We start from the raw sequence: 21,335 nt of genomic DNA on the forward strand, positions 1-21,335 counted from the left end.
TTTACAAACTGCTTGCGGTCTGTGAACTTCACTGCCTTTTTTTAAACAGGGAATGATCTGCAACCAATCAGATATCTCCCTTGTTTTAGCCAATCACAAGAACGCACCCCACGCGTTCACACAGCGCTATATGAATGTGGTGCGGGCGCGGGCTAGCGCGGTGGAGTCATGAGGGTCTTTCCCGACCGGAGGGATTTTTGCAGTTCTTAAAACTAAACGTTCCTAGAACACTTTTTTCGTCGTGTTCCGACAGGAAAAATTTGGGGATTTTTAAGTTCCTCTGGCCTCAGTAGCGTACTTTTTTAGCTCCTACTTCAGAGCAGGGTCTTTTCCCTTTTCCCTTTTCCTAGGTGTACTTGATTGGTCGAACTCATAAGTCACGCCCACTGCCAACTCGGAACTTGCAGACGGAGCAACAACCAACAACGGGACATTTTTAACAATTTTCACCACCTTATTCATCGTTAAATTCACTTCTGACAACATTTTAGGCGAGAAATCACCTATGTAGAGGTCAAATATGGGCCGTTTTACGAAACTTTATGGTTAATTGCAAATTTTGTCCGACTGTGTGTCGGGAGTTCAGCGGCCGGTGCTGCCTGTGTTGCTGCCTCGCCGCCCGGCCTGCCTTCCTTCACAGACCCCGGCCTGCTGTGAGGTAGATGGAGCTCCGTCATGGCTGGCAGCCCACGGCACTCCATACCCGCGCAAAGTCACCGGTTTTTGGGTTAATGGACTACCAAACGCCGCTGCCCTGACAGAGCTCCAGGGCCTGCAGCTCCCCTCTTCCTGCTAAATGGCTGGTGTGTGTGAGTGAGAGCGCGGTCAGCGAGCTTGTTACGCCCGCAATCTCTTACCACAGGTTCCAGTTAATCTCATAATGGATATGTGTGTTGAGTTATTTAAACAAACGATCATGGAAATAAACGCCTCTTGTCCGCACGTCTCATTGATAGAGCCTGCGGCTGGATGGAGCTCCATCAATGAGAGCTAGCTAGCCTCCTCTTAGACCTCTGAAACAAAACCCCTAATGTTCACAAAAATGCATTAAATTGAAATTGGACACCATAGTTAGCTTTATAAGACATTGGGGTAGCTATTTTATAAGTGATGTGACGAAATTCAAACTATAAATATACGAAAGTTATGCCGGCAGCTGGCAGCCAGCCAGCTCCGGAGCTCCACGGAGCCCCGAGCCCCGGTCGTCCAGTACCCAGGGAAACGGTGACTTTCACTGGGTATGGAATTTGCCGCTTTCTCGTCAGACTGTGTGGAGCTCCTAAAGTTGAGCAAAACATTACGTGAATTACTACGAGAATGGATGACTCCACCACCTAGCCCGCGCCCGCACCACATTCATATAGCGCTGTGTGAACGCGTTCATGTGATTGGCTTATAAGTAAACAATCCCCCACGTGGGGTGCATTCTTGTGATTGGCTAAAACAAGGGAGATATCTGATTGGTTGTAGATCATTCCCTGTTTAAAAAAAGGCATTTGTGTGTCGAGCCAAGTCAGGGCAATCTCAAAATTCACACACAAATGCAGTGAAGTTCACAGACTGCAAGCAGTTTGTAAATCAAGATATATTTGTGTGTGCATCAGAAATACATTTCTGAATCTTGTCCTGTGCATTTCTGAATCTTGTGTGCATTTGTAAATGTTGTTTGCATTTCTGAATTTTGTATGCATTTGTGAATCTTCTGTGCTTTTTAAATTTTGTGTATTTGTGAATTTTGTACGCATTTGTGTATCCTGTGTGTGTATTTATGAATCATGTGTGTGCATATATGAATCCTGTGTGTGCATATGTGAATGTAGTGTGTGCATTTATCTTTATATCTATAGCAAGGTAGTAGAAACATAATATAATTTCACCATTACTAAAGCCAAGGTGAAAATGTCCCTTGTACAACAGAAAATTGCCACTGCCCTCCCCAATGTAAGAGCATAAAGAAATATTTACCAGTTCAAGGTTATCTTAAATATTATTGTATGCATTAAAATGAAGCCAGAAGTAAAGCCGCAATATAATTATTATTTATTTATATATTCCCAGCCTATTGGAGGGTAAGATAACAGGAACACAGAATGTTGGTTAAAAGCTGAATGTAAAGTTTTAAAATGCACAGAAGGATGTGCACATACAGTCACATATTAACCCACATGTATAGACAAATATTTCTCATTTACATTTTTGACATTTATGACAAGGAAGTGAGGTAGAGTTAGTGGTAGATATATTGTGTGCGTTTTTGTAATGTAAAACAATAATAGCTGTACTTCTTCATAGCATAAAATGACATAGCAAGGTGATCATTTTAATCATTGCCTGCCTGTCTTTCAGAATGGAAAATGATCTTTCATTTTGCTCTTTGTTCGGTCAGTAATGAAATTCTGTGTCAGCCCCTGCTTTCTCTGTCACCATGGCAACAAACATGCCCCCGAGTAATAAAGAAGAAGAACACTCAATCAAGACTGAGTCATCGAGGCGGGAACATTTTTTACCCCCGAAACAATGCTGAAATACAAGCAAGAGGGTGTTTCAAGTGACCCAGGGATAATTTGTGTGACAAACTTCATTTATTGGCTAAAAGATGACAACTTTGCTTTCATTCCATAATATCATCTTCATCCCAAAAGAGTGCACTTATTTTCTTTTTTCTTTCTTAGAACAGCACTTTAACTACTGGACAGCTTTTAGGTGATTGAGAAAAGAAAAGTTAAGAAAAATAAATTTTAGTTGCATAAAACATTTAGTTATGGCATATATATGAATGCAGATACCTTCAGTAACTGTTAACAGCATAATTTTATTCATCTTACCTGTGATTATGTTAATCTTTTTTTATTTGTATGGGTTTTGGGGGGCATTTTTGCTTTACTAGATAGCAACCAGATATTGCAATTAAATGTTAAGCAGCCTAAACCCAGAGGACACTAGGAAGTCCCATCTTTATATTTCAAAATTTGACAAGCTGAAGAGGGGTAGTCTACCACCGTATGCACACTCTTTTTATTCATATTGATCAAAAAGATCTGTAGGATTTAGAGGAATATATTGGCCGAAATAGAATATAATATTCATAATTAGGTTTTCATTATTATTATAATCACCTGAAACTAAGAATTGTTAGCTCAGAATGAGCCCTTCATATCTACATAGGGAGTGGGTCCTCTTCCACAGAACCCACCATGTTGCACCACCATGTTTCTACAGTAGCCTAGAACGGACAACCAGACACTGGCTCGAGAGAGGGCTTTTCATGTTTTTACATCACCTGAAGGCCACCGTAGGTTCTCCTACAAGGAAAGGTGAGGAAAGGGGTATTCCATTGGTTGAAATCTGCAACATCACCGCTTGATGCCACTAAATCCTACACGCTGCTCCTTTAATGTGAGTAAGAATATTTGGCAGTTAGCTTGACTCAGAGCATCACACATTTAGTTAAGAAGCCCCATCTGCTCTTCTTGTGTGGGAGGCCTATTTTCCCACACTGACCCCATACTATTCTGGGCCAGCAGCTCTGCTCTTGACAGCCAACTTCTGGTTGCTATTTCCCCGAAGGTTAGGCTAAAGCAGACATCTCTCCTATGAGACGCTGGACTAACATACGCAGAGCCTGTACTCCTGCAGACATCAGCAAGCAACACATACACTGCAGAGCAGTGACATTCCCAGAGGTGTCAGATGGAAAGGGATGTTTCTACCTTCCACAGAGCTGAACTAAAAGCCCATCATCACAGCCATCTCAAGTCTTAATTAAACTGGAGGCAGTGCCATTGCATGCCGTCCTGAGCTAGTGTTAATCTGTGTAGACCGTACCTATTGACTGTTATTGCACTGCTGAAAAACTAGATTGTAGAATCACAGTTGTTCTCATGTTCACATATCATGCATGGCTCCAAGACATAGTTACATTATTGAAGAGGTGTACATTAGCTTTGTAGACACCACAAAAATTGACAATTTATGAGAGGTAGTTTTATTTTTCATCTAATTTCAGTCATCAAATTGCCTTCTGATTATTTGTTGAAAGGAATGTTACTTCACTTGTCTCTCTCTGTGTTACTACTCCCAGTACACTGACATTCACATATATAAATTTGGGGTAATCTGAGGACTTTTAACACTATTTTGAATAACACTATTGTTTTCAAAATACAGTTCATCAAAACCTTTACAGTACTGGTATGTGACATCCTTCAGTAGCCATGGACACCAGTGCAATATAATCTGGCCATTGTTTGCAGTGACTCCGTCTCTCTTTATTTTCTTTCTCCTTCTCCTTTGCTGTCGTTGCCCCTGTTGCATTCATGCATAGATGGCATACTAAGTGAAAGAGGAGCCAATGGGGATGAGCAATGCCTGCTAAGCTGGTCTTAGTCACGGGGCATTGTCATTAGATTAATGGAGCAGAAGGAGCCATCCGTTTTCTCTCCAGAGGGGAGCTTTACATTTGAGGGGGGGGGGGGAGAAAATGATGGGGAGGATGTGGCTCTGCCTCACATGGAGGATGATTTGGCACTATGCACCTTCACCCCTCTGGTCATACCTCCTGCTGATCTCTTATAACCCCAATGATGTTGACTCTTGGGAACCTCAGGTCTCTAACATTGTCACTGTGGAGCACCCAAAAAATAAAAAAATAAATTAATTTTCACTTTTTTTTATTTTACTTAACCCAACTTTTTATTTCACTGAGCACACAAAATACTGCACATAACTTTACAGTCTAATTTATATAGTTCATATTACTGAACCTAGCAGATACCACGTTATCACTGGACCTATTATTTACTTGTAAACAAACATTTACTTAGGCTACTTTTGGGGAATGGTATTTATATAGGTTGGTACTAACTGCACTTGGCAGCTTGTTAATAGGTAATTGCTTCACATATCACTGTGTGTTAAAAACAGGTCATTACATGTTTTTAAAAATACGTAACAATTAAATTACTGTTGTAACAATATTCCCTGCTGTGAATGACATGTAATTGTCTTTTGGACGACCATTAACTGTTCATTAAGTAGTGAGTTCTTTGTAATTACTGTGCTGTCAAATGGAGTGCTACCCAAATGCTCTTAAAGCACAACTTCACAGCTTTGCCCACAGCATATAAAGTCATATCAACACACTTCATTCAGTCTAGAATTCAGTCCTTGCTCCAGTGAATTAATTTTGGCAAGAGGGGCAGCAATAAAGAGAAAACCCGAGGAGACTAAAGTTGCACAACAGTGTTGGCTGAAGAGACGAGACAACTGTTACCATGGCAAATAATCCAGAAATTCTTTGCTTTACAATCTCCAGCCAATTACCCCAAACCTCTGTCTCATCTGGGTGGCAAAGGTTTTTGGCAGAAAATTTTCTCGCACCTATGATGTGTAATTCAGCACATGTACCTCATATGAGTTTAAAAATGTTAGTCGTTGCTAACAATTTTTTATGTGTTACACTAAGGTGCATTTTTCCAAACGCACATCTAAACCATTCTCAACTACTTACCTTCCGCTTGTCAAACAAAAGCATATGTTTTCCCAATCTATTCACTGAACCAGTAAAATGATATGATTATCTGCCTGGTTGCTCTGTACTTCCAAGTGTTACAATGTCAGGCTACTGTATCACTTGTACATTTTTAAGTGACTGCATTTGAAATGTGCTTAACAATGTAGCAGTAATTTGTGGTGGGGATGAGGGTGTGGTGTTAGGGTCAAGCATTGTCAGCGAAGGTTTAAGTTCAGTGCTTGAATGGAGTGTAATCATGTGTGCTGCTGTGTCCGAAGTCACTACCTCGTTTACTCATTCATACTCCCTTTATAATAGATACTCTTAGATTTAGGACGTTAATGAATAACTTCATTACATTGATTTGGCAGACCCTTTTGTCCAAAGCGACCTACACTGAGTGCATTCAAACCACATAGGATCAAGAGCTAGGTATGAGCCACAATTTGGAGTGTATCCCTCTTAAACAAATTAATTAAAACCGGTTTCAGTGCTACAGTACAAGTTCTTGTCATTTTATGTGTCATCACTGACAGGTGTAGAGTCCTACAATGGTAATTTGGAAACAAAATGAGTGTTGTATACATGTCGTAGACACTACTGCTCTATTGTTGGAATCTTGAGGGGTGCTATATAGAGAGAGTTTCACACAGAATTTGGACACTCGAATATAATGGTGGACAGTAAGTAGTAGTTTAGTGTACTGCACTACATAGTAAATAACATTCAAATCTGGTTTGTGTTTCTGGATAGTGTGTTATTGCCTGATTTACAGTCATGAAAATGACTTCAAAAAAATTCCAAACCAATAACAAAAGAAACATGTTTCTACATTTTCTTGAAATGATGGTTGTTTGTCAGAAGCTACTTTAGTTCCCCCTTTAGACAACATAATATGAGAGAGAACAAAAATGTGTGTTGATGGGACTGGCAGTCAGAAAACTCTAAAGAGAACTATGGTGTTGAAATTAAAACAAGTAAGCTGTCCCACTGAGACCAGCAGTACAATACACCAATAATGCTATTGGTGTGTTTTTGTTTGCCACAAAGGAAATAATAAAGTGCAAACTTTGATGGGACTTAGTTATTCATTGTAGTAAGGGTAAAGACTATCCCTTATTGCAAAGTCTAACTAGTCAGGGAAGATTTCAAATTAAATATTTGTTTTGTTCATTTAATGTTTGTCTGTCTCTATCTATCTATCTATCTATCTATCTATCTAAGATGTAGCTTGAATGAGTTTGACTACTGATACGAGAATTTAACCTTTAAACATACACAGTATTTTTGTCACCTCTTCATAGGGCATCAGTGTATTGGCTGACGAGAAGTGTTTAGGCAATTGAACCATGTCAGAATGGGTCATCTGAGTTTGATATAAGCAGTGAGAGAAAAATGCAGTAAGATAACTTTTGTTTTCATAGAACAAAGATGCTGTTATTATCACCTTTACATCGGCAGTTAGTATTAGTTAATAAAAGGCAGTTGTAGAGCCCTTTTAAACTGTAAATATGATCAGGATCTGTACATATAAACCTAAATTAGTGTCATTTTAGGTTTGTCTGTGAAGCAAAAACTGATTTTAAGACAAATATCCAGTTACACAGTGGAGCAACACCCCTGGGATGGCAGATGTGAATATGCCCTGATGGTGACTCCCACAACCTGCCATCTGTTATACTGTGGAAATAACCTTAAATGATACAGGCTGGACCCCAGCTGTTCATAAGGCAACATTAAGGCAACCATTTCCCAAAAGTGGTTGATGACAGCAACATGTTTTAATGAGTAATTTAGAGCATTTTCAAGGTTGAAAGTAAAGATTGTGGCCATTATTTACTGTGGAAATGTCCAGACACTTCTCCCCAAGGAGCAATAGGTGTAGCAGTGTTCTGTTCCTAAAACTTAATTACACCAATCCTAAATTAATTGGACTCACAATTTATAGTTTATCATCGCTACGTAAGAAAAGCACCTATAACACATTTGGTTACAGGGTTCACATTAATTGGCAACCCCAGGGCAAAAGTTATGTCTTCCCCTTAATGAAGTAATTAGCTGAAGCCATTGCATCAAAGGCTTGTGCTGCTTGCAAATTTGATTTTGTATGGTTACTGGGGCCCTTAGACTTGCTGTGATTCATCTATTATTTCAATAAATGTCCTCTGCCAAAACGTGTGCCAAGACATTACTGTTGAAATCTGAACCACGTTAACACCCTTTTGTAAAACTGACATCAATCAAAGATAGATGTGCATTGCCACTAACACTCCCAGTACAAAATGCTTATCTTCATAAAGGCAGTAAAGTGGAAAATGAAATGTTTACAGTGATTTTTTTCCTCCTAATGTGATCACTTTTTCTTATATGCTGTCTGTTTCATCTGTTTGCTACAGTAAATGCACAGTGTACTATATATCACTACGGGCATTATACTAAAACTGTAAGAATATCAGCAAGATCTTAGGTGCACACTGCATTACACATAAGGTGGTATTTATTAACACCATGGGAATAATATTCTAAGATAGAAAAGGACTAACGGCCATCGTGATGGACATTATTTTAATTTTGCTGTTAATTCTGCTCACACCCAGTGCCATGATGGCCTTTCACGTCTTCACACATCCCTGTTCTCACCTGGGAGAAAATCACACTAGCATTAATTTAAAAGCACAGGAATCAATGTGACAATTCCATTGGCACATTTAGACTTCCTAAGACAGAAATACACCCGATAGATCAGATCAAGAAATCCATCTGATACATCTGGGCTCTCTTAGGGACTTATATGTTGTTTTTACATGCCTTAAATGTAGAAAAATATAAGCTTTTCAGAGAAACAGAGGAACAAAATACTTGTGATGCTTGATTTCAGCAGATGGAAGGGTCTTTTTCTCACCCCTAAGCTGTACTGTTTACATTTCTCCACCATGCCTCACATGTGTATGACATGGAATGAGCAATTATTGATTCTTGTAAATCGTCACCAACTCCAATGCCCACTGCTCACGGTTTTTTTTATTTCATCTCTCTTCACCCATCCCCCAATTTAAAGGTTGAGGCATTAAGGACCGACAACTGCTGACCTTTCCCACTGCGTGCATCTATCATCCAACATGACTAATCATGCTTTTCTTGTGCCTTAGATAGATGTGAGAAGGCAGAGGGATGTGATGTGGAGAAATGTCAAGGTCTTGCCGTGTTCGCATTTTGTCTGAGATTGGACAATGGTGTTATAGATCCTTTGGATCAACTGAGAATCTATTCCTGTATGAAAGAGGGTGCTAATATTCCCTTCTATGAGAGGCCAAATGGGACAAAGGTAATATAGATTACATCATTAACTAAAGTTTTAGATATAGAAGCATCACACCTTGCATGACCTTTGTTGCAGAACAAATGTTGCCTTATAACCTGTTGTTCAGAATAACACATTTTCTATACTTACAACAGTACATACAACTAGTAAAAACAGGCCAAATATAACCAAATATCTGTTTTACATAATGGCATTTTGCACTTCAACATAACATGAAGACCTTGAGCAAGGAAGCCGTTTTAATGCTGCAGCTACTGTATCTCACGTCGTGCTGCAGAGTTTAATGTCTTGAAAATGGGCCTGATTTTGGCTGTGTCATTTGGGTTTCACTGGCCACTGAACTGTAAATTGAGGAGAGCAGCAATTGCTGTCTGAGTCGAGGCACTATGGGTGCCACACAGTGTAAAGTGATTCCAGCGTTTGACAGAAACTCGCACTCAAATCTCCCTGTCTCGGTAGTTAGACGTCTGCAGGGTCTGCTTACAGTATACAATGCAAGTCAGTGTTGTAGTGGTATTTCCTGATAATTTTGGCTAAAAGTAGTGACGCATCTGTTACACACCTGGTTTAGACAGCAACCGATGTCATGCCACCAATAAGTATACCATGCTTTACAGTACAGTGGGTTAAACATTTCAATTCCCCTGAAACAGTTTTTAAATAGCTTATGTTGCAGAGGGAATGTGGAACGTACAGATAGATTAAAAGAAACAACCCAGAGGTCCATTTTCATAATTATGTTTTGGTGCCAAGCCTGACTGCTTGGCTAGCACTCTTAGAAGGGGAGGGCGGGAGAGAGAGGGAGAGAGAAAGCAAAGAGAAATCAATACTTCAGTTGAAACAGCCCTAGCTGCTTTTTGTTTTAGTTTTTCTTCTGGGGAAAGAGGAATGGAGAGGAACTATGAGAGAGACAGTCTGGCCCCTGTGGCTGCAGCACCAGCTTGAGCAAAGGCAAAATATGTTGTAAGATGAACAAACTACTGTACTACCTACCTGGAAGACACAACTTTATGACGGTATAGGTGGTACCAACACCCTCTGTGCAAGAGAGCGCTCATAGCAAAATGAACAGAAATCAGTCTAGCCAGCCTTTGCTCCTCAAGTCTGAAGCACAGCAAAGCAGCAAGACACTGAGGCCAATAGGAAGTGTGAATAGTTGCCCTCTGCCTGAGGGAAAGTGAGTCAGCCATTTGTTCCCCTCTCCCTACTTTCTTTAATGCCCTGTCATTCACAGCAATGTGAACAAGATAATCCAATACCCAGGACTCTAAATTGAGTGCATGTGCAGACATACACACATACACATGCACACACACATATATATCCTTGTCCCAAGTCAGTTCTGTCCAGCTAGCTCTATGATTTGTTTATATTGCTTTCTATTACCTCTCTGTGTCCCTTGTTGAGCTCAATACAATTTTTTATTGTTGATAGTATTCTCTTGGTGCCCATCCTCTCTTCCTATGGCCTTCTGCATTTAGGCATTCAAATTTTGATGTAAATAAATTACATTTTGAAGCCTATCTGTATGTGGTCACTGAAAGATACCGCTGGTCCTTGACATTTAGCACTAGAAAGGGGTGAACAAGAAGAGTACCAACCCGGTCTCACAGCAGTTTGTGAAATGGTGACATTATTTTGATCTATTGATTCGTGTACAGGGAAACGATTTTCTACTTTACTACACACTGGGGGAGATGGTGACAACACGATCCGCGGTCTCTGGGGGACACAACAACGGGGAAATTAAACGCTGCACGCCGGCGACAACTGCCATGACCCGGGGCTGCTCTGGGGGATGCAACAACAGCGATGCCACACGCAGTAGACGGTGACAACAACAGCCGCCGGGACACGATCCGCGGTCTCTGGGAGATGCAAAAATTAATTAATTAATTAATTAAACACCGCACGCCGGCGACAATAACACCGACAACAACGGGATGCGCTACAACAACGGGACGGTTGTGGTTAGGAAAAGAAAGACGGGGAAAGGCTGTGGTTAGGAGAAGAAGAATGCGGAAAGGAACTACCACACGCGGGACGTGATCTCCGGTCTCCGGGGTGAAAGTCCTGTGTTTTTTGACCCATCCACCTACCTCCTTATGCGGTTTTTCAGCTTTTTAATACTAATCGCTACCATAATCGTGCTGTTATCACGTAATATGCTTCCCATTCAAATACATTAGTTTAAAATTTGTGCTCACCAACACGATAAAACACAGAAAAACATGTCCCTGTACACAAATCAATTGATTAAATAACGTCACCATTACACAAACTGCCATGAGACTTCTGCAGAGAGATTGTTAGCATCTTATTTTATATTACATAAGGTGCCTCCACTCTCCTTTCCGGTGGTGTGTGTATGTGTTGCATCTGTACTTGTCTGAACTTTGTTGTCATCCACCCTCGCTGCTGTCTCATGTACGACTCTAACATCTCTCTACTAGCAGTGCTGGTTCACCTCCCTAGAAGCCTGCAGCAAATTATCATATTTATCGAGAAGCCAACCATGGCATTAGCAGGAATACCCAATCCCCAACTGCTGCTTCAGAGAAACGGCCACTGTAAATCACATTCTGTCAGCCTCTCATGCAAGCTCAGTCATGACTGTCAAGGAGACCATGATGTGATTGTGAAGGCTATTCTGTTTTGATTTAGAATCATATAGACTCTAAAGAAAAGAAAATTGTTGCACTGGATTTTTCTTGGTCAAAGTAAAAAGGTCAAAACCAACATGTTAAATCCACGTTCTTATTTTATATTACTTCTTAAATAATTATTAAATGACGGCAAACCAGCTTTTGCCTTATCCCAAAACGCCAGAAACAAGGCATCCAAGATGAGTTCCAAACATGTAGCCATAATCTATTAAGTGTCTTCTCAGTTTGCAAGTATGGCATCATCAAAGTCATCGTGAGAAAATAGAAAACTGACAGATTGTTTATTTTGTGAGTGTGGTTTATATCCGTGGAGTGGAGTTATATTGAGCACCAAGGTTTTGGCATCTCAGCTGGGTTCAGCGTATTAAGCCCAGTTCAGAACAAGGATTTGTGACAAAACCGTTTTAGAATGTTGCAGGGAAAAGTTGCAGCAGTCTAAACTGGTCCATCTCAGTTCGACACAAGCCAGCTCAGCTGATGGAGTCGCCTGCGACTCAGCTTGTCAAGTCGGCAGTGGCTGGTTTTAGAACATAAAGGACGTCACCTGTTTCAACAGCCAATAAACTCATAGCGAAATCAACTGGTTAAGTCAGTTACAGTTGCTGGTTGAAATGGCAGAGTTTTGGACGGAGGCTCAACAAGCGGCCGCCCGCATGCAGTGGTCGAGCGAGCTAGAGGGTTAATGAAGAGAGGGAGTGGCATTAGAACAAAGCAGTGAATTAGAAAAATGAAACAGTATTTTTTCTGTTTTATTAGTACTAGAAATGTTGTAAACATCTCACTATCATCATTCATATTTTAAGACGCCGATACACCTTCTCGTCTATAGCATTGGTGTAAACCAGGGGTAGATGCATAACCTGTATAATTGAAGACAAAACATCTTGATCGCCCCCTGGTGGCTGGCTGCAGTATAGGTCATAAATCCCGGCCCCTCCATGTTAGCAGATGAGACAAAAAGAATTACACTTCAAATAGATGTTTCCCAAAGATGGTTTCTGTCAGTTTAGGTAGTTGATCACGCTGGTGTTTGTTCAAGTGCTCATTTTTTTCTGATAAGTTATGTTTTGAATTCTTATTTGATGCTATACAAACGCGGTGAAACATCATGATTGACAGTTGTGATTAACTCGCGATTGGTTGAGTGGGTGTATGTTCGGGAGTTAATTCTGCGGCACCACCGTCCGACCACTATTGCGCAGACTCTGGCTCTAAAATTACGAGATGGCATCGCCCGTATCCGGGATATTTTTGCTTCACTTTTGTACAGTGGGAGGAAGTGGAGACACATCATCCATCTTTATATACAGTATATGGTCTAAACTGGCAGGTTTCAGAACATTTCAGACTGGTGTATTGCAAGTAGTTGCAAGTTGCAAGTTTCAACTCATCTCGCTGCAAATCTTAAGTCTGAAATGGGCTTTAAAGTTTTTTTAAAAGCTTTACTAGCATTGTTAAAATCACTCCAAAGGCATTATTTAAGAAAAATGTTAAATGTTTGTTTTTCTTGTAAAAAATATCTTTACTTACTTGAGCTACACATTTTATATGCTGCAGACAGTGTTGTTCATTAAATGAAAGGACCAAAATACAAATGCAAGGTCTAACTCTAACCGCATGCATGTCAAAATTAACAGCAATTTAACACAGTAGCACTCTAAAAAAAAGTACTGCTGTCAAAAAGCAAGCTTAATTACCTAACACACTGAGGAGCAGCATTGGAGACATTACACGTTTGTTTGAAGTAATGTTTCAGTGAAAGAAAGTCGTGGCATTTAACTTTAATCTGTGAACTCCAGAATGGACTGTCTCATTTTTTTCTCCTGACTTCCACTGTACCCCAGTGTACAGTACATATCCACTCAGTCTCCAGAACCTGTACATGTTCCTGTTGTAAAGGCCTGGTCAAAAGGGATGTGTACAATAGCTGGAGCTGACCTAGAAGCAGCTTTGTTAAGGATTCACTGACTGTATAGAATCGGATCAGTGAGCTTCCATGTTGCTATAAAGGGCCCTTACAGTTTAGCAGCACAGAATTTAAAACCCTTGCTAAACCTGCATTATTAAACAATTTGTTTTTCTGTTTATTATTTTAGTTATTTTTATAGTCACATTGTAGTTTTATTTGGGTTCATGGGATGGGCAAAACACCTTTGAATATAATGGAATCCATTAAACTAAATATTAGTATCTTTGTAAAGGTAGCATTTATGGCTGAGCTGTTGTATTGCATCTCATCAGATTTTACAGGTGTACCCCAAAGTGGTCACAGAGTTATCTCTGTAGTAGATTTTCCGTAGTCCTCCATATGAAGGAGACCTTGTAATAATGAATTTTAAATAAATAAATACATAAATATTGTCATCTTGCATGTACTGTATGTCTTCCTATTTGAAGTCAACAAAGAGACAGAAATGCTCCCATCCTCCACCTTATTTTTAATCCTCTTGATCTAATGTGAGGACGAACCCCTGAATGTCATTCTAGTTGGTGAACACTATCTTTCATCTCAAAGATTTGGGCATTAGAAATAATAAGAGAATTTTTTTGTGTCTGTGTGTGTGCCTGCATTTGTGGTAGTGACTGTGTCTGCATGCATGGAGTTGATGAACAGAACCAGGGGTTTGCAGAGAGGCAGTGTGTGGAGGAGTGTAGGATTGTATCCCAGTCAGCCACATATTAGTGGACCTGTCACTTAGTAAACAGTGACTTGAACTCATTTCCATTCTGAGTTAGGAAGTGTAGAGAGAACTCCTTAGTGCATTAAAGTCACTCGCAATTTAGGTCCACTTTGTCTCTCAGGCGAGGATGGGTGGGGGATGGGAAAAAGGTAGCAGAGGGAGCAATTAAAGAGCAATCAGCAATCAAAATGACTCACAAAGCCATTACCTAATTTCAGATCCTCACGATACAAGAAAAGAATTGACTGTTTGATTGCCTCTTACATTGTTTTCCAATATATTTTGCAATATTAAGTATGAAATATTGTACAAATGAGGTTTTGTTAAAACAGTCTTCCTTTTTGATTTCACTTTGATCACACACAAGAACATATGACGAGCTGTATGTCACTCTATAAGGACAAGGATATCTAATGTATTGTTCCGAAAATTTGTAATCCACTAATCATGAACTGCATTCATCTGAACAATATCCAAAATACATTACAACCATTATCATAGACATCTATTGCCTTTGTTCTTATTATTTCACACTTTTATTGTTTAATATGCTGCAAGGTCTGGCATGCCTTTTGATGTTGTTGCGAGCCCGGTGGGCATTCTTCCTAAAGGCAATAGGTACTTTACTTCTTAATGGGGATTGATTTTCAAAGGCGGGGTTTATAGTCAGACACAGCAGGTCGTTGCTTCCTGCTCCTTGATATCCCCTCTAGACCTGACCTTCACGCAGTCTTGACATCTGGTGTTACCTAATGTGATGCACCTGAACCTGTTTCTGTCACCTCCGGTCCATGCGTTGTAGGTACAGGCATCACCGCTGACTGACTAAAACAAATAGAAGTACTCCTGCGAGGGCAGGCCTGTAATTGTTTCACAGTCTGCATACTGTATTCCCCTGTTTGATGTTCTGCTCCATCTATGTTGACAGACTGATACATTTATTGTGTATGTAAGTGCATGTCGGTGCTCGTGTGTGCACAAGCACTAGCGAGGCATTTAAAGAGCGGTGAGATATTCTGGTGGTTTTGTGGATTTGAAAGATGTAAAACACGACCCTTTAGCCCATGTCAATAAAGTGTTCGCCAACACCACCCCTGCAACCAGTAAGCACCCAGATGACAGACTGTAAATAGAACAAAGTGCTTCTGTGTTACATCACATAACTTTAAATGCCATCCCCACTGATTGCTTCTTACAATCCCACTCTTCTCCTTTTGAAGTCCTCTTCCTGCTTCTTCCTCAGGCAAAGCTGTTGTGCCCAGCACCTTGGCTGACACTGGCTCTATTAGTCGTTCTTGAGAGTTAGTAACTGGAAGGAGATTTGTTGGGTGTAGCTGCCCGAAAATGGCTGTAGAAATGGCATCGTTTACTGGGCACTGACCGTCCTGAGTGAAGCAAGGAGAGTCTTCTTCTCGCTCAGCTTTCCTGCTCTTTGGCACAGCCACCCAAGTCTCAATCCAGAACAATCAAAGATTTAAAAAAAGGGAAGTTGTTTGTCAAAGGTTTTAGGCATTACATAATAAATAATAGGTACGTAGGTGCAGCAAAAGGTGGTTACATGGAGATAAACTGATTATGTGCATTGTGCACAGACAGTGCTAAATAGCAATATAGTAATACTGGTAAGATGTTATTTTAAGTATTACCATCATCAGTGCTTCCTGATTCTCAGCAGCAATCCCCTGCATAAAGAAATAGAAAAAAGGACACTGTCAGATCTATTTTCATTTACTTAGCTCCATTTAGGTGATTTAGATAGCATACATGAGAATGGCCATCTTTCCAACTGCTGTGGAAACCTTCATCAAATTAGAATTGAAGTGATTATCCATGGCAGAGCAAAAGGACAAAATCGATAGTTCTTTGTTCGAGGCTAAAATGAGGAATGAGCATTCAGCAGGGATCTCTCTCTATTGCTCCCTTTCTCTCCGTCTCTCTCTCTCTCTCTCTCACACACACACACACACACACACACACACACACACACACACACACACACACACACACACACACACACACACACAAAGGCATGCATATATACACACCTCTTTGAATTGCATATTCTGTTCCAACATCCTTGACCATAGTCCCAAACCTTCTGTCTTGGTTTTTCCCTCCTCTCTTTGAAAAAAAAAAACAACCTCAAAGGAGAGGCACTTCCGTAGATACTTGCAATTAGTAGTTCTGGCTGGATATTGCAGTGTTGGCCCTGGCCCAACTCTCTGTGTTGGGGTAAGAGAGAATGGGAGTGGGCCTGTTGGGCATGTTTCCAGCCTCAAGAAAGCCCTCTGCCCCTTTGCCTCACTTGGGCCCAGTGAAGTCTCACATTGGCAGCTGGGCCTGTGCAGAACTAGAGAAAGGAAACTACAGTATAAAGACAGAGAGAGGGGACTTGCTTTTCGCCATTCAGGTACCATAATTATACTGTAATTGGAAAAAGAGCTAAATGGAAAAAGTGCTGAACCTTTGTCCTACAAATGACACATAAAGGCTTTGTTATTCAACGAGACATTAAGTGTTATTTTCATTTCAGCCCAACTTACACATAGTCATATTGGAACAAAATATCATGCCACGAACATTCTAGAAATAGATCCATTGCATTTAGGAGAGATCAAACAAGACTGGAGAGTTTTGCTAATACTATGGCAGGTGTTCTGTCAGTCATAAACCAAGAGAAAAAAAACAAAGCAGGATGCTTTCTTCTTCTTTCTTTTGTAGAAACAACACTGCATTCATTTCAAAGATGAGGAGACATTTGCAAATATTTCACCACATAATATAGGTTCCGGGAAATGCTCTGTATAATTTACTGTAATGTAAAACAGTAAGTGAATGCAGGGAACTTAAATAATGCTGGAATGTCCTTTAAATTATGCGTTGAATGTTTGTTCAAACCTTCTGCAAGCAGCCACTCACGTTTATGTGGAACACAGACTCTCAATCACAGTCTGCTTTTCTCTCTCTCTCTCACTCACACACACACACACACACACACACACACACACACACACACACACACACACACACACACTGCTTCACGTAAAAGACTGCAATCCATCAATGTGCTCATTGCTGTCATGAGTAAAGAGACAGAGCTCTAAGCAAGAGTCCTCTAACACAAATTTGATTTACCTCAATTTGCCTCAAACAGTGACATGCGAGCACTAGAAGTGCTAATACAGACTGGCACCTTTTGCTGCCAACAGACGTGTCTGTTTAGCTCAGGTTTAAAGCCTGAGCTCATGCTGCAATCTGATTTACTGGATGGTATTGGATTATATAGAGTTTGAAGTTATGGGAATTAACTGTGAATGCTGTGATACTGTGGAGAAATATGATGACTTCACATAGTAATATAGCAGACTGTGTGTTTGTGTTACTGTCAGAAAGAAGTTGATATAGATGTGGTTGTGTTTTCAAATAGCCTATAGCACCTCTAATATGCTCTACCTTTAAAATTACTTTAAATTACTCAAACTGTCCCAGTTAACCAAACAGTCTGTATGATATACTGCATACAGATATCAAATCACAAAATCTTTAAATCCATCAATGAAATATAATTAGTTTACAAAAAAAAAGAAGTTAGATTCACAAACCGACATTTTCTAAGATACTAATGCCACTCAGCCTGATGTCTTCAATAAAGGAGTCAGGTTGGAAACATGTTATAAAGAAACCGTACCTTGATAGAAGGACAGACATAAATCAAAGTAATGGTTGTTTCATACATAAAAACCATCTGGCACCTTAATTATACAATAAAGCTCCTCTTTGCACCACCAAGCCTCACAATGATTTAGGCGTGCTAGTCATGCATCACAGGCATGCTGGAAATGTCAACCTAATAAGTTAGGCTTTCTGTATACATATTGTGTGAGTCTGACCGTTTTAGATCTGAATGAATCTAATTACATTGCGGCAACTGAGTGCTTCAAACCAACCTGTGCTATGTCCCTACTATGTCACAAACATTCTTTACATGCATGCCCTCTGTCTGTACCATCAGGGGTCTGTAAAAATGAGTTTCCACACATTATATGTTGGACAACATTTACATCATCCACCATACGAATGTGAAGCACAAAAATGAAATTGCCACCTGTATTGTCTGGTATGATACTGGCTATCTCTGTAATTACAAACAAGACCAGGAGTGTTGAAGTGTTCATGCAGACTCCAACTTTTGGCACATTGTTTCTTGCAACAATGATTTTCTAATGTTTAAATTCCCTTTCCCTGCACAGATAGCAATACTAAATGCATACCATGGACTGCATGTATATTAGAGCCTGGATCGGGCCGAATTTTTCCGTCCGAACCCGGCCCGAGCCCGACAGAGCCGTGACCGAGCCCGACCCGAGCCCGTCAGGCATTATGATATTTATGTCCGAGCCCGACACAGTTAAAATCTCGTTGTTTTTTTTTCTCATACTAATGACACATGTACGTTTGTTTGTGTGGAAAGCCCACTTTTATTAAGCAACTGGAAGGCATTCGGAAATGTCAACAGATGAGCGCATCAGCGCACACGGGGGAACAAGCTCACGTTAATAAGCTGTTTAATTTAAAATGTTCAATGTGTTAACCTTTCCTGATCGCTTCGATTCCGACCGTGATCAGAAAACCAGGGGAGACTCGTTACCTCCAGGGCCGACGTTATATAACGTTGGGGTTAAAATCCTGTTTCTGGTGAGCAGATGAATGAACTTGGTTTTCAGTCTGGAGTTTATCTTGGACACCGCACACACTGTGTACAAAACTTAAACTTATTCACCAACTCTGCTCCGGTCACATCTACACGTCTGCTTCCTCTTTCTCTATCTCTCTTCTGCCGACTTTACACACACACTGAGCTCTCTTAAAGGAGCTGCAGCACCATTTTACAACAAATGCCTTATCGCGCTGATGTGACCGAGCCCGGCCCGAACCCGACCATCATTTCTAAATATCTGTCCGAACCCGGCCCGGCCCGTCGGGTACCGTCGGGACCCGTCGGGCTCGGGTCGGGTATCCAGGCCTTAATGTATATACAGTAGGGATGTATCTACTGTACATGCCTACTCCACACATCAAAGGCTAAGTTCATAATATATCATGTCTATCTCTGACGTTTTGGCCGCTGTGATTTTTCCTTCTCTCCATGGCTGTGAAGAAAAAAATTCCATCTTAATGCATTTCTAATGTAAGTAATGGGGACAAATCGACAATCCTCCTGCATTATAAGGCTTTAGCTGGCAAAATTGCCTTGGAATAAACTTTAGAATGTATTTTTGGACAGGATGTGGACTGTCGATTTTGTCCCCAACACTTACATTAGAAGAGCATTGGGACGGGATCTCTACAGCCGATAAGGACAGAAGGAACAAGTGTATGAAACAATCAAAAAGTGTTTCAACTTACATACGGGTGTGTGAATGTTGTTTTAAGACAAACTCAAAAATATGAACCAATGCTTTTCAGTGGGGAGTCTGCCAGAGTGGGAACGGGAAAACTTTTTGGTGCTCATGACCTTCAGGTAACAAGCCCACGGTTATAAGTGTAATTGTTTTTGCTTGCTTTATTCAGGTGGCCAACTTGGCTTGCTCCATCTCCAACAATGAAGAGGGTGTGAAGTTGGTTCGAATGGCTGCCACCCAAATTGACAGCCTATGTCCACAGGTGAGGACTTAAAAAACACTTTCACTCCATAAAAAAGCACTCTTTACACCAGCATGAGTCAAAATGTGTTGGTAATTATAAACTCTTCTGAATTCATCTCAAAGGGCTATCTTTAGAGGTTTTTTAGAAAGTTAGAATAGATAGAAATTACAGAGAAAGAATTATGGTTGGCAGAATGGGAGAAAGAGCTATGAGTCGTGTGTAGGTGGACCTTGTTGTACTGTTTCTCAGTATGCAAGCAAAGGAGGAGGTTAAAATCAATCCATTGTTTCCAAGGTTAACGGTAGGCCTATTCACACAGGACCAAACATAGTAATGGAAAAGGAAGACTGAATTTAAGGTTCAGGACCTAATCTGCAGGCCCCACCATGCACACCTGCTGAGACCCACTTACTTAGAAAACTTGGGGAGGAACCATCTCCTGATACCTCTGGGCAAAGCTCAACACAGACAGATTAAAAAAAACAGACACAGACTTTGTGGCTGGGGAAGGAGGAACAAAGAGGGGGTGAAACAAAGAGAACTATTTCAATCTGTTCTGGGTAGAGTTAACCCAGGTCCCTTATCTTCACACATGCAAACAGACACACACACACAAACACACATAAAGATAAACACAATTGCAACGACTGCCATGGCCAGATCATAGCATCTCTTTTCCTAAATCTGATTAATTTTACTAAAGCTATATCTAAAAAACAGAAAGTGATAAGGAATAGGGAGAAAAAAGCATGCTAGTTCTGGTTAAAGTACACATGCCAACTGTCATGGTTATTTATTATTATTTGTAACACTGCCTGTCTACTGCCTGTGACTCTTTGCATCTACAAGTCTGTTGATGCAAAGAGTCCCAGCAGGACCTTGCTAATCTTAAAAAAAATGAACACAAGGACTTAATTTACCTCTTTTAGTTTCATCATTTTAATGTAAAATCCTGTGAAGCGTTGGTGTTTTTAGTCTAAAGCCAAATGTTCTATCTGACGTAGATCAGACTGTTGAAGTCAAAATACTTTTAGGAAAAAAATAACTTTGCTCTCTTTAAGCAACAAATGGTAAATCTTTTTAATTCATCCATGGATTTTCTGGACAACACATATTTGTGATATTTTCTAACACAACGTATAGTACTGGCAAAGTGTTTACATGATATGTTTGGTGATATTCTACATTTGTCTTATATTAAACAAATTCCATGAAAAAACAAAACAAGCAATTCAATCAATTCAAGCCAATGCCTGACATAGCCCCTCCCCTCAATATCTTCATAAAGATGAACATGGAACATGGACACCACCCTGCTCCTTTAATAAAAGCTCAAAATATTCCCCAACATATGCACTTTTCACAGAGCCAAGCCAAGATGTTTAATGAAATAAGGTAGCTTATTTGTTTAAAGGTCCTATGACATGCTGCTTTTTGGATGCTTTTATATAGGCCTTAATGGTCCCCTAATACTGTATCTGAAGTCTCTTTCCTGAAATTCTGTCTTG

General features: G+C 40.3%; 1 protein-coding gene and 1 long non-coding RNA gene across 3 annotated transcripts in view; one reads left to right on the forward strand and one right to left on the reverse strand.

The window, feature by feature from the left end:
• The window catches only part of ctnna2 (catenin (cadherin-associated protein), alpha 2), a 358,287-nt gene that overhangs the window by 302,727 nt on the left and 34,225 nt on the right, over window positions 1–21,335 (forward strand). For both annotated transcript variants that reach the window (XM_031302751.2, XM_031302752.2), the window contains one exon: window positions 19,753–19,845. In XM_031302751.2, coding sequence (XP_031158611.1) covers window positions 19,753–19,845 — 93 coding nt within the window. The remainder of the gene's footprint in view (window positions 1–19,752; window positions 19,846–21,335) is intronic.
• LOC116052233 lies at window positions 12,448–20,949 on the reverse strand. Its single transcript, XR_004105544.2, has 3 exons — window positions 20,939–20,949; window positions 20,651–20,653; window positions 12,448–12,541 (listed from the first exon to the last, which is right to left on the reverse strand). It is a non-coding gene; the product is annotated as an uncharacterized LOC116052233 (long non-coding RNA).

This window comes from Sander lucioperca, chromosome 4 (assembly GCF_008315115.2).
Source record: "Sander lucioperca isolate FBNREF2018 chromosome 4, SLUC_FBN_1.2, whole genome shotgun sequence".
Lineage (NCBI taxonomy): Eukaryota > Metazoa > Chordata > Actinopteri > Perciformes > Percidae > Sander > Sander lucioperca.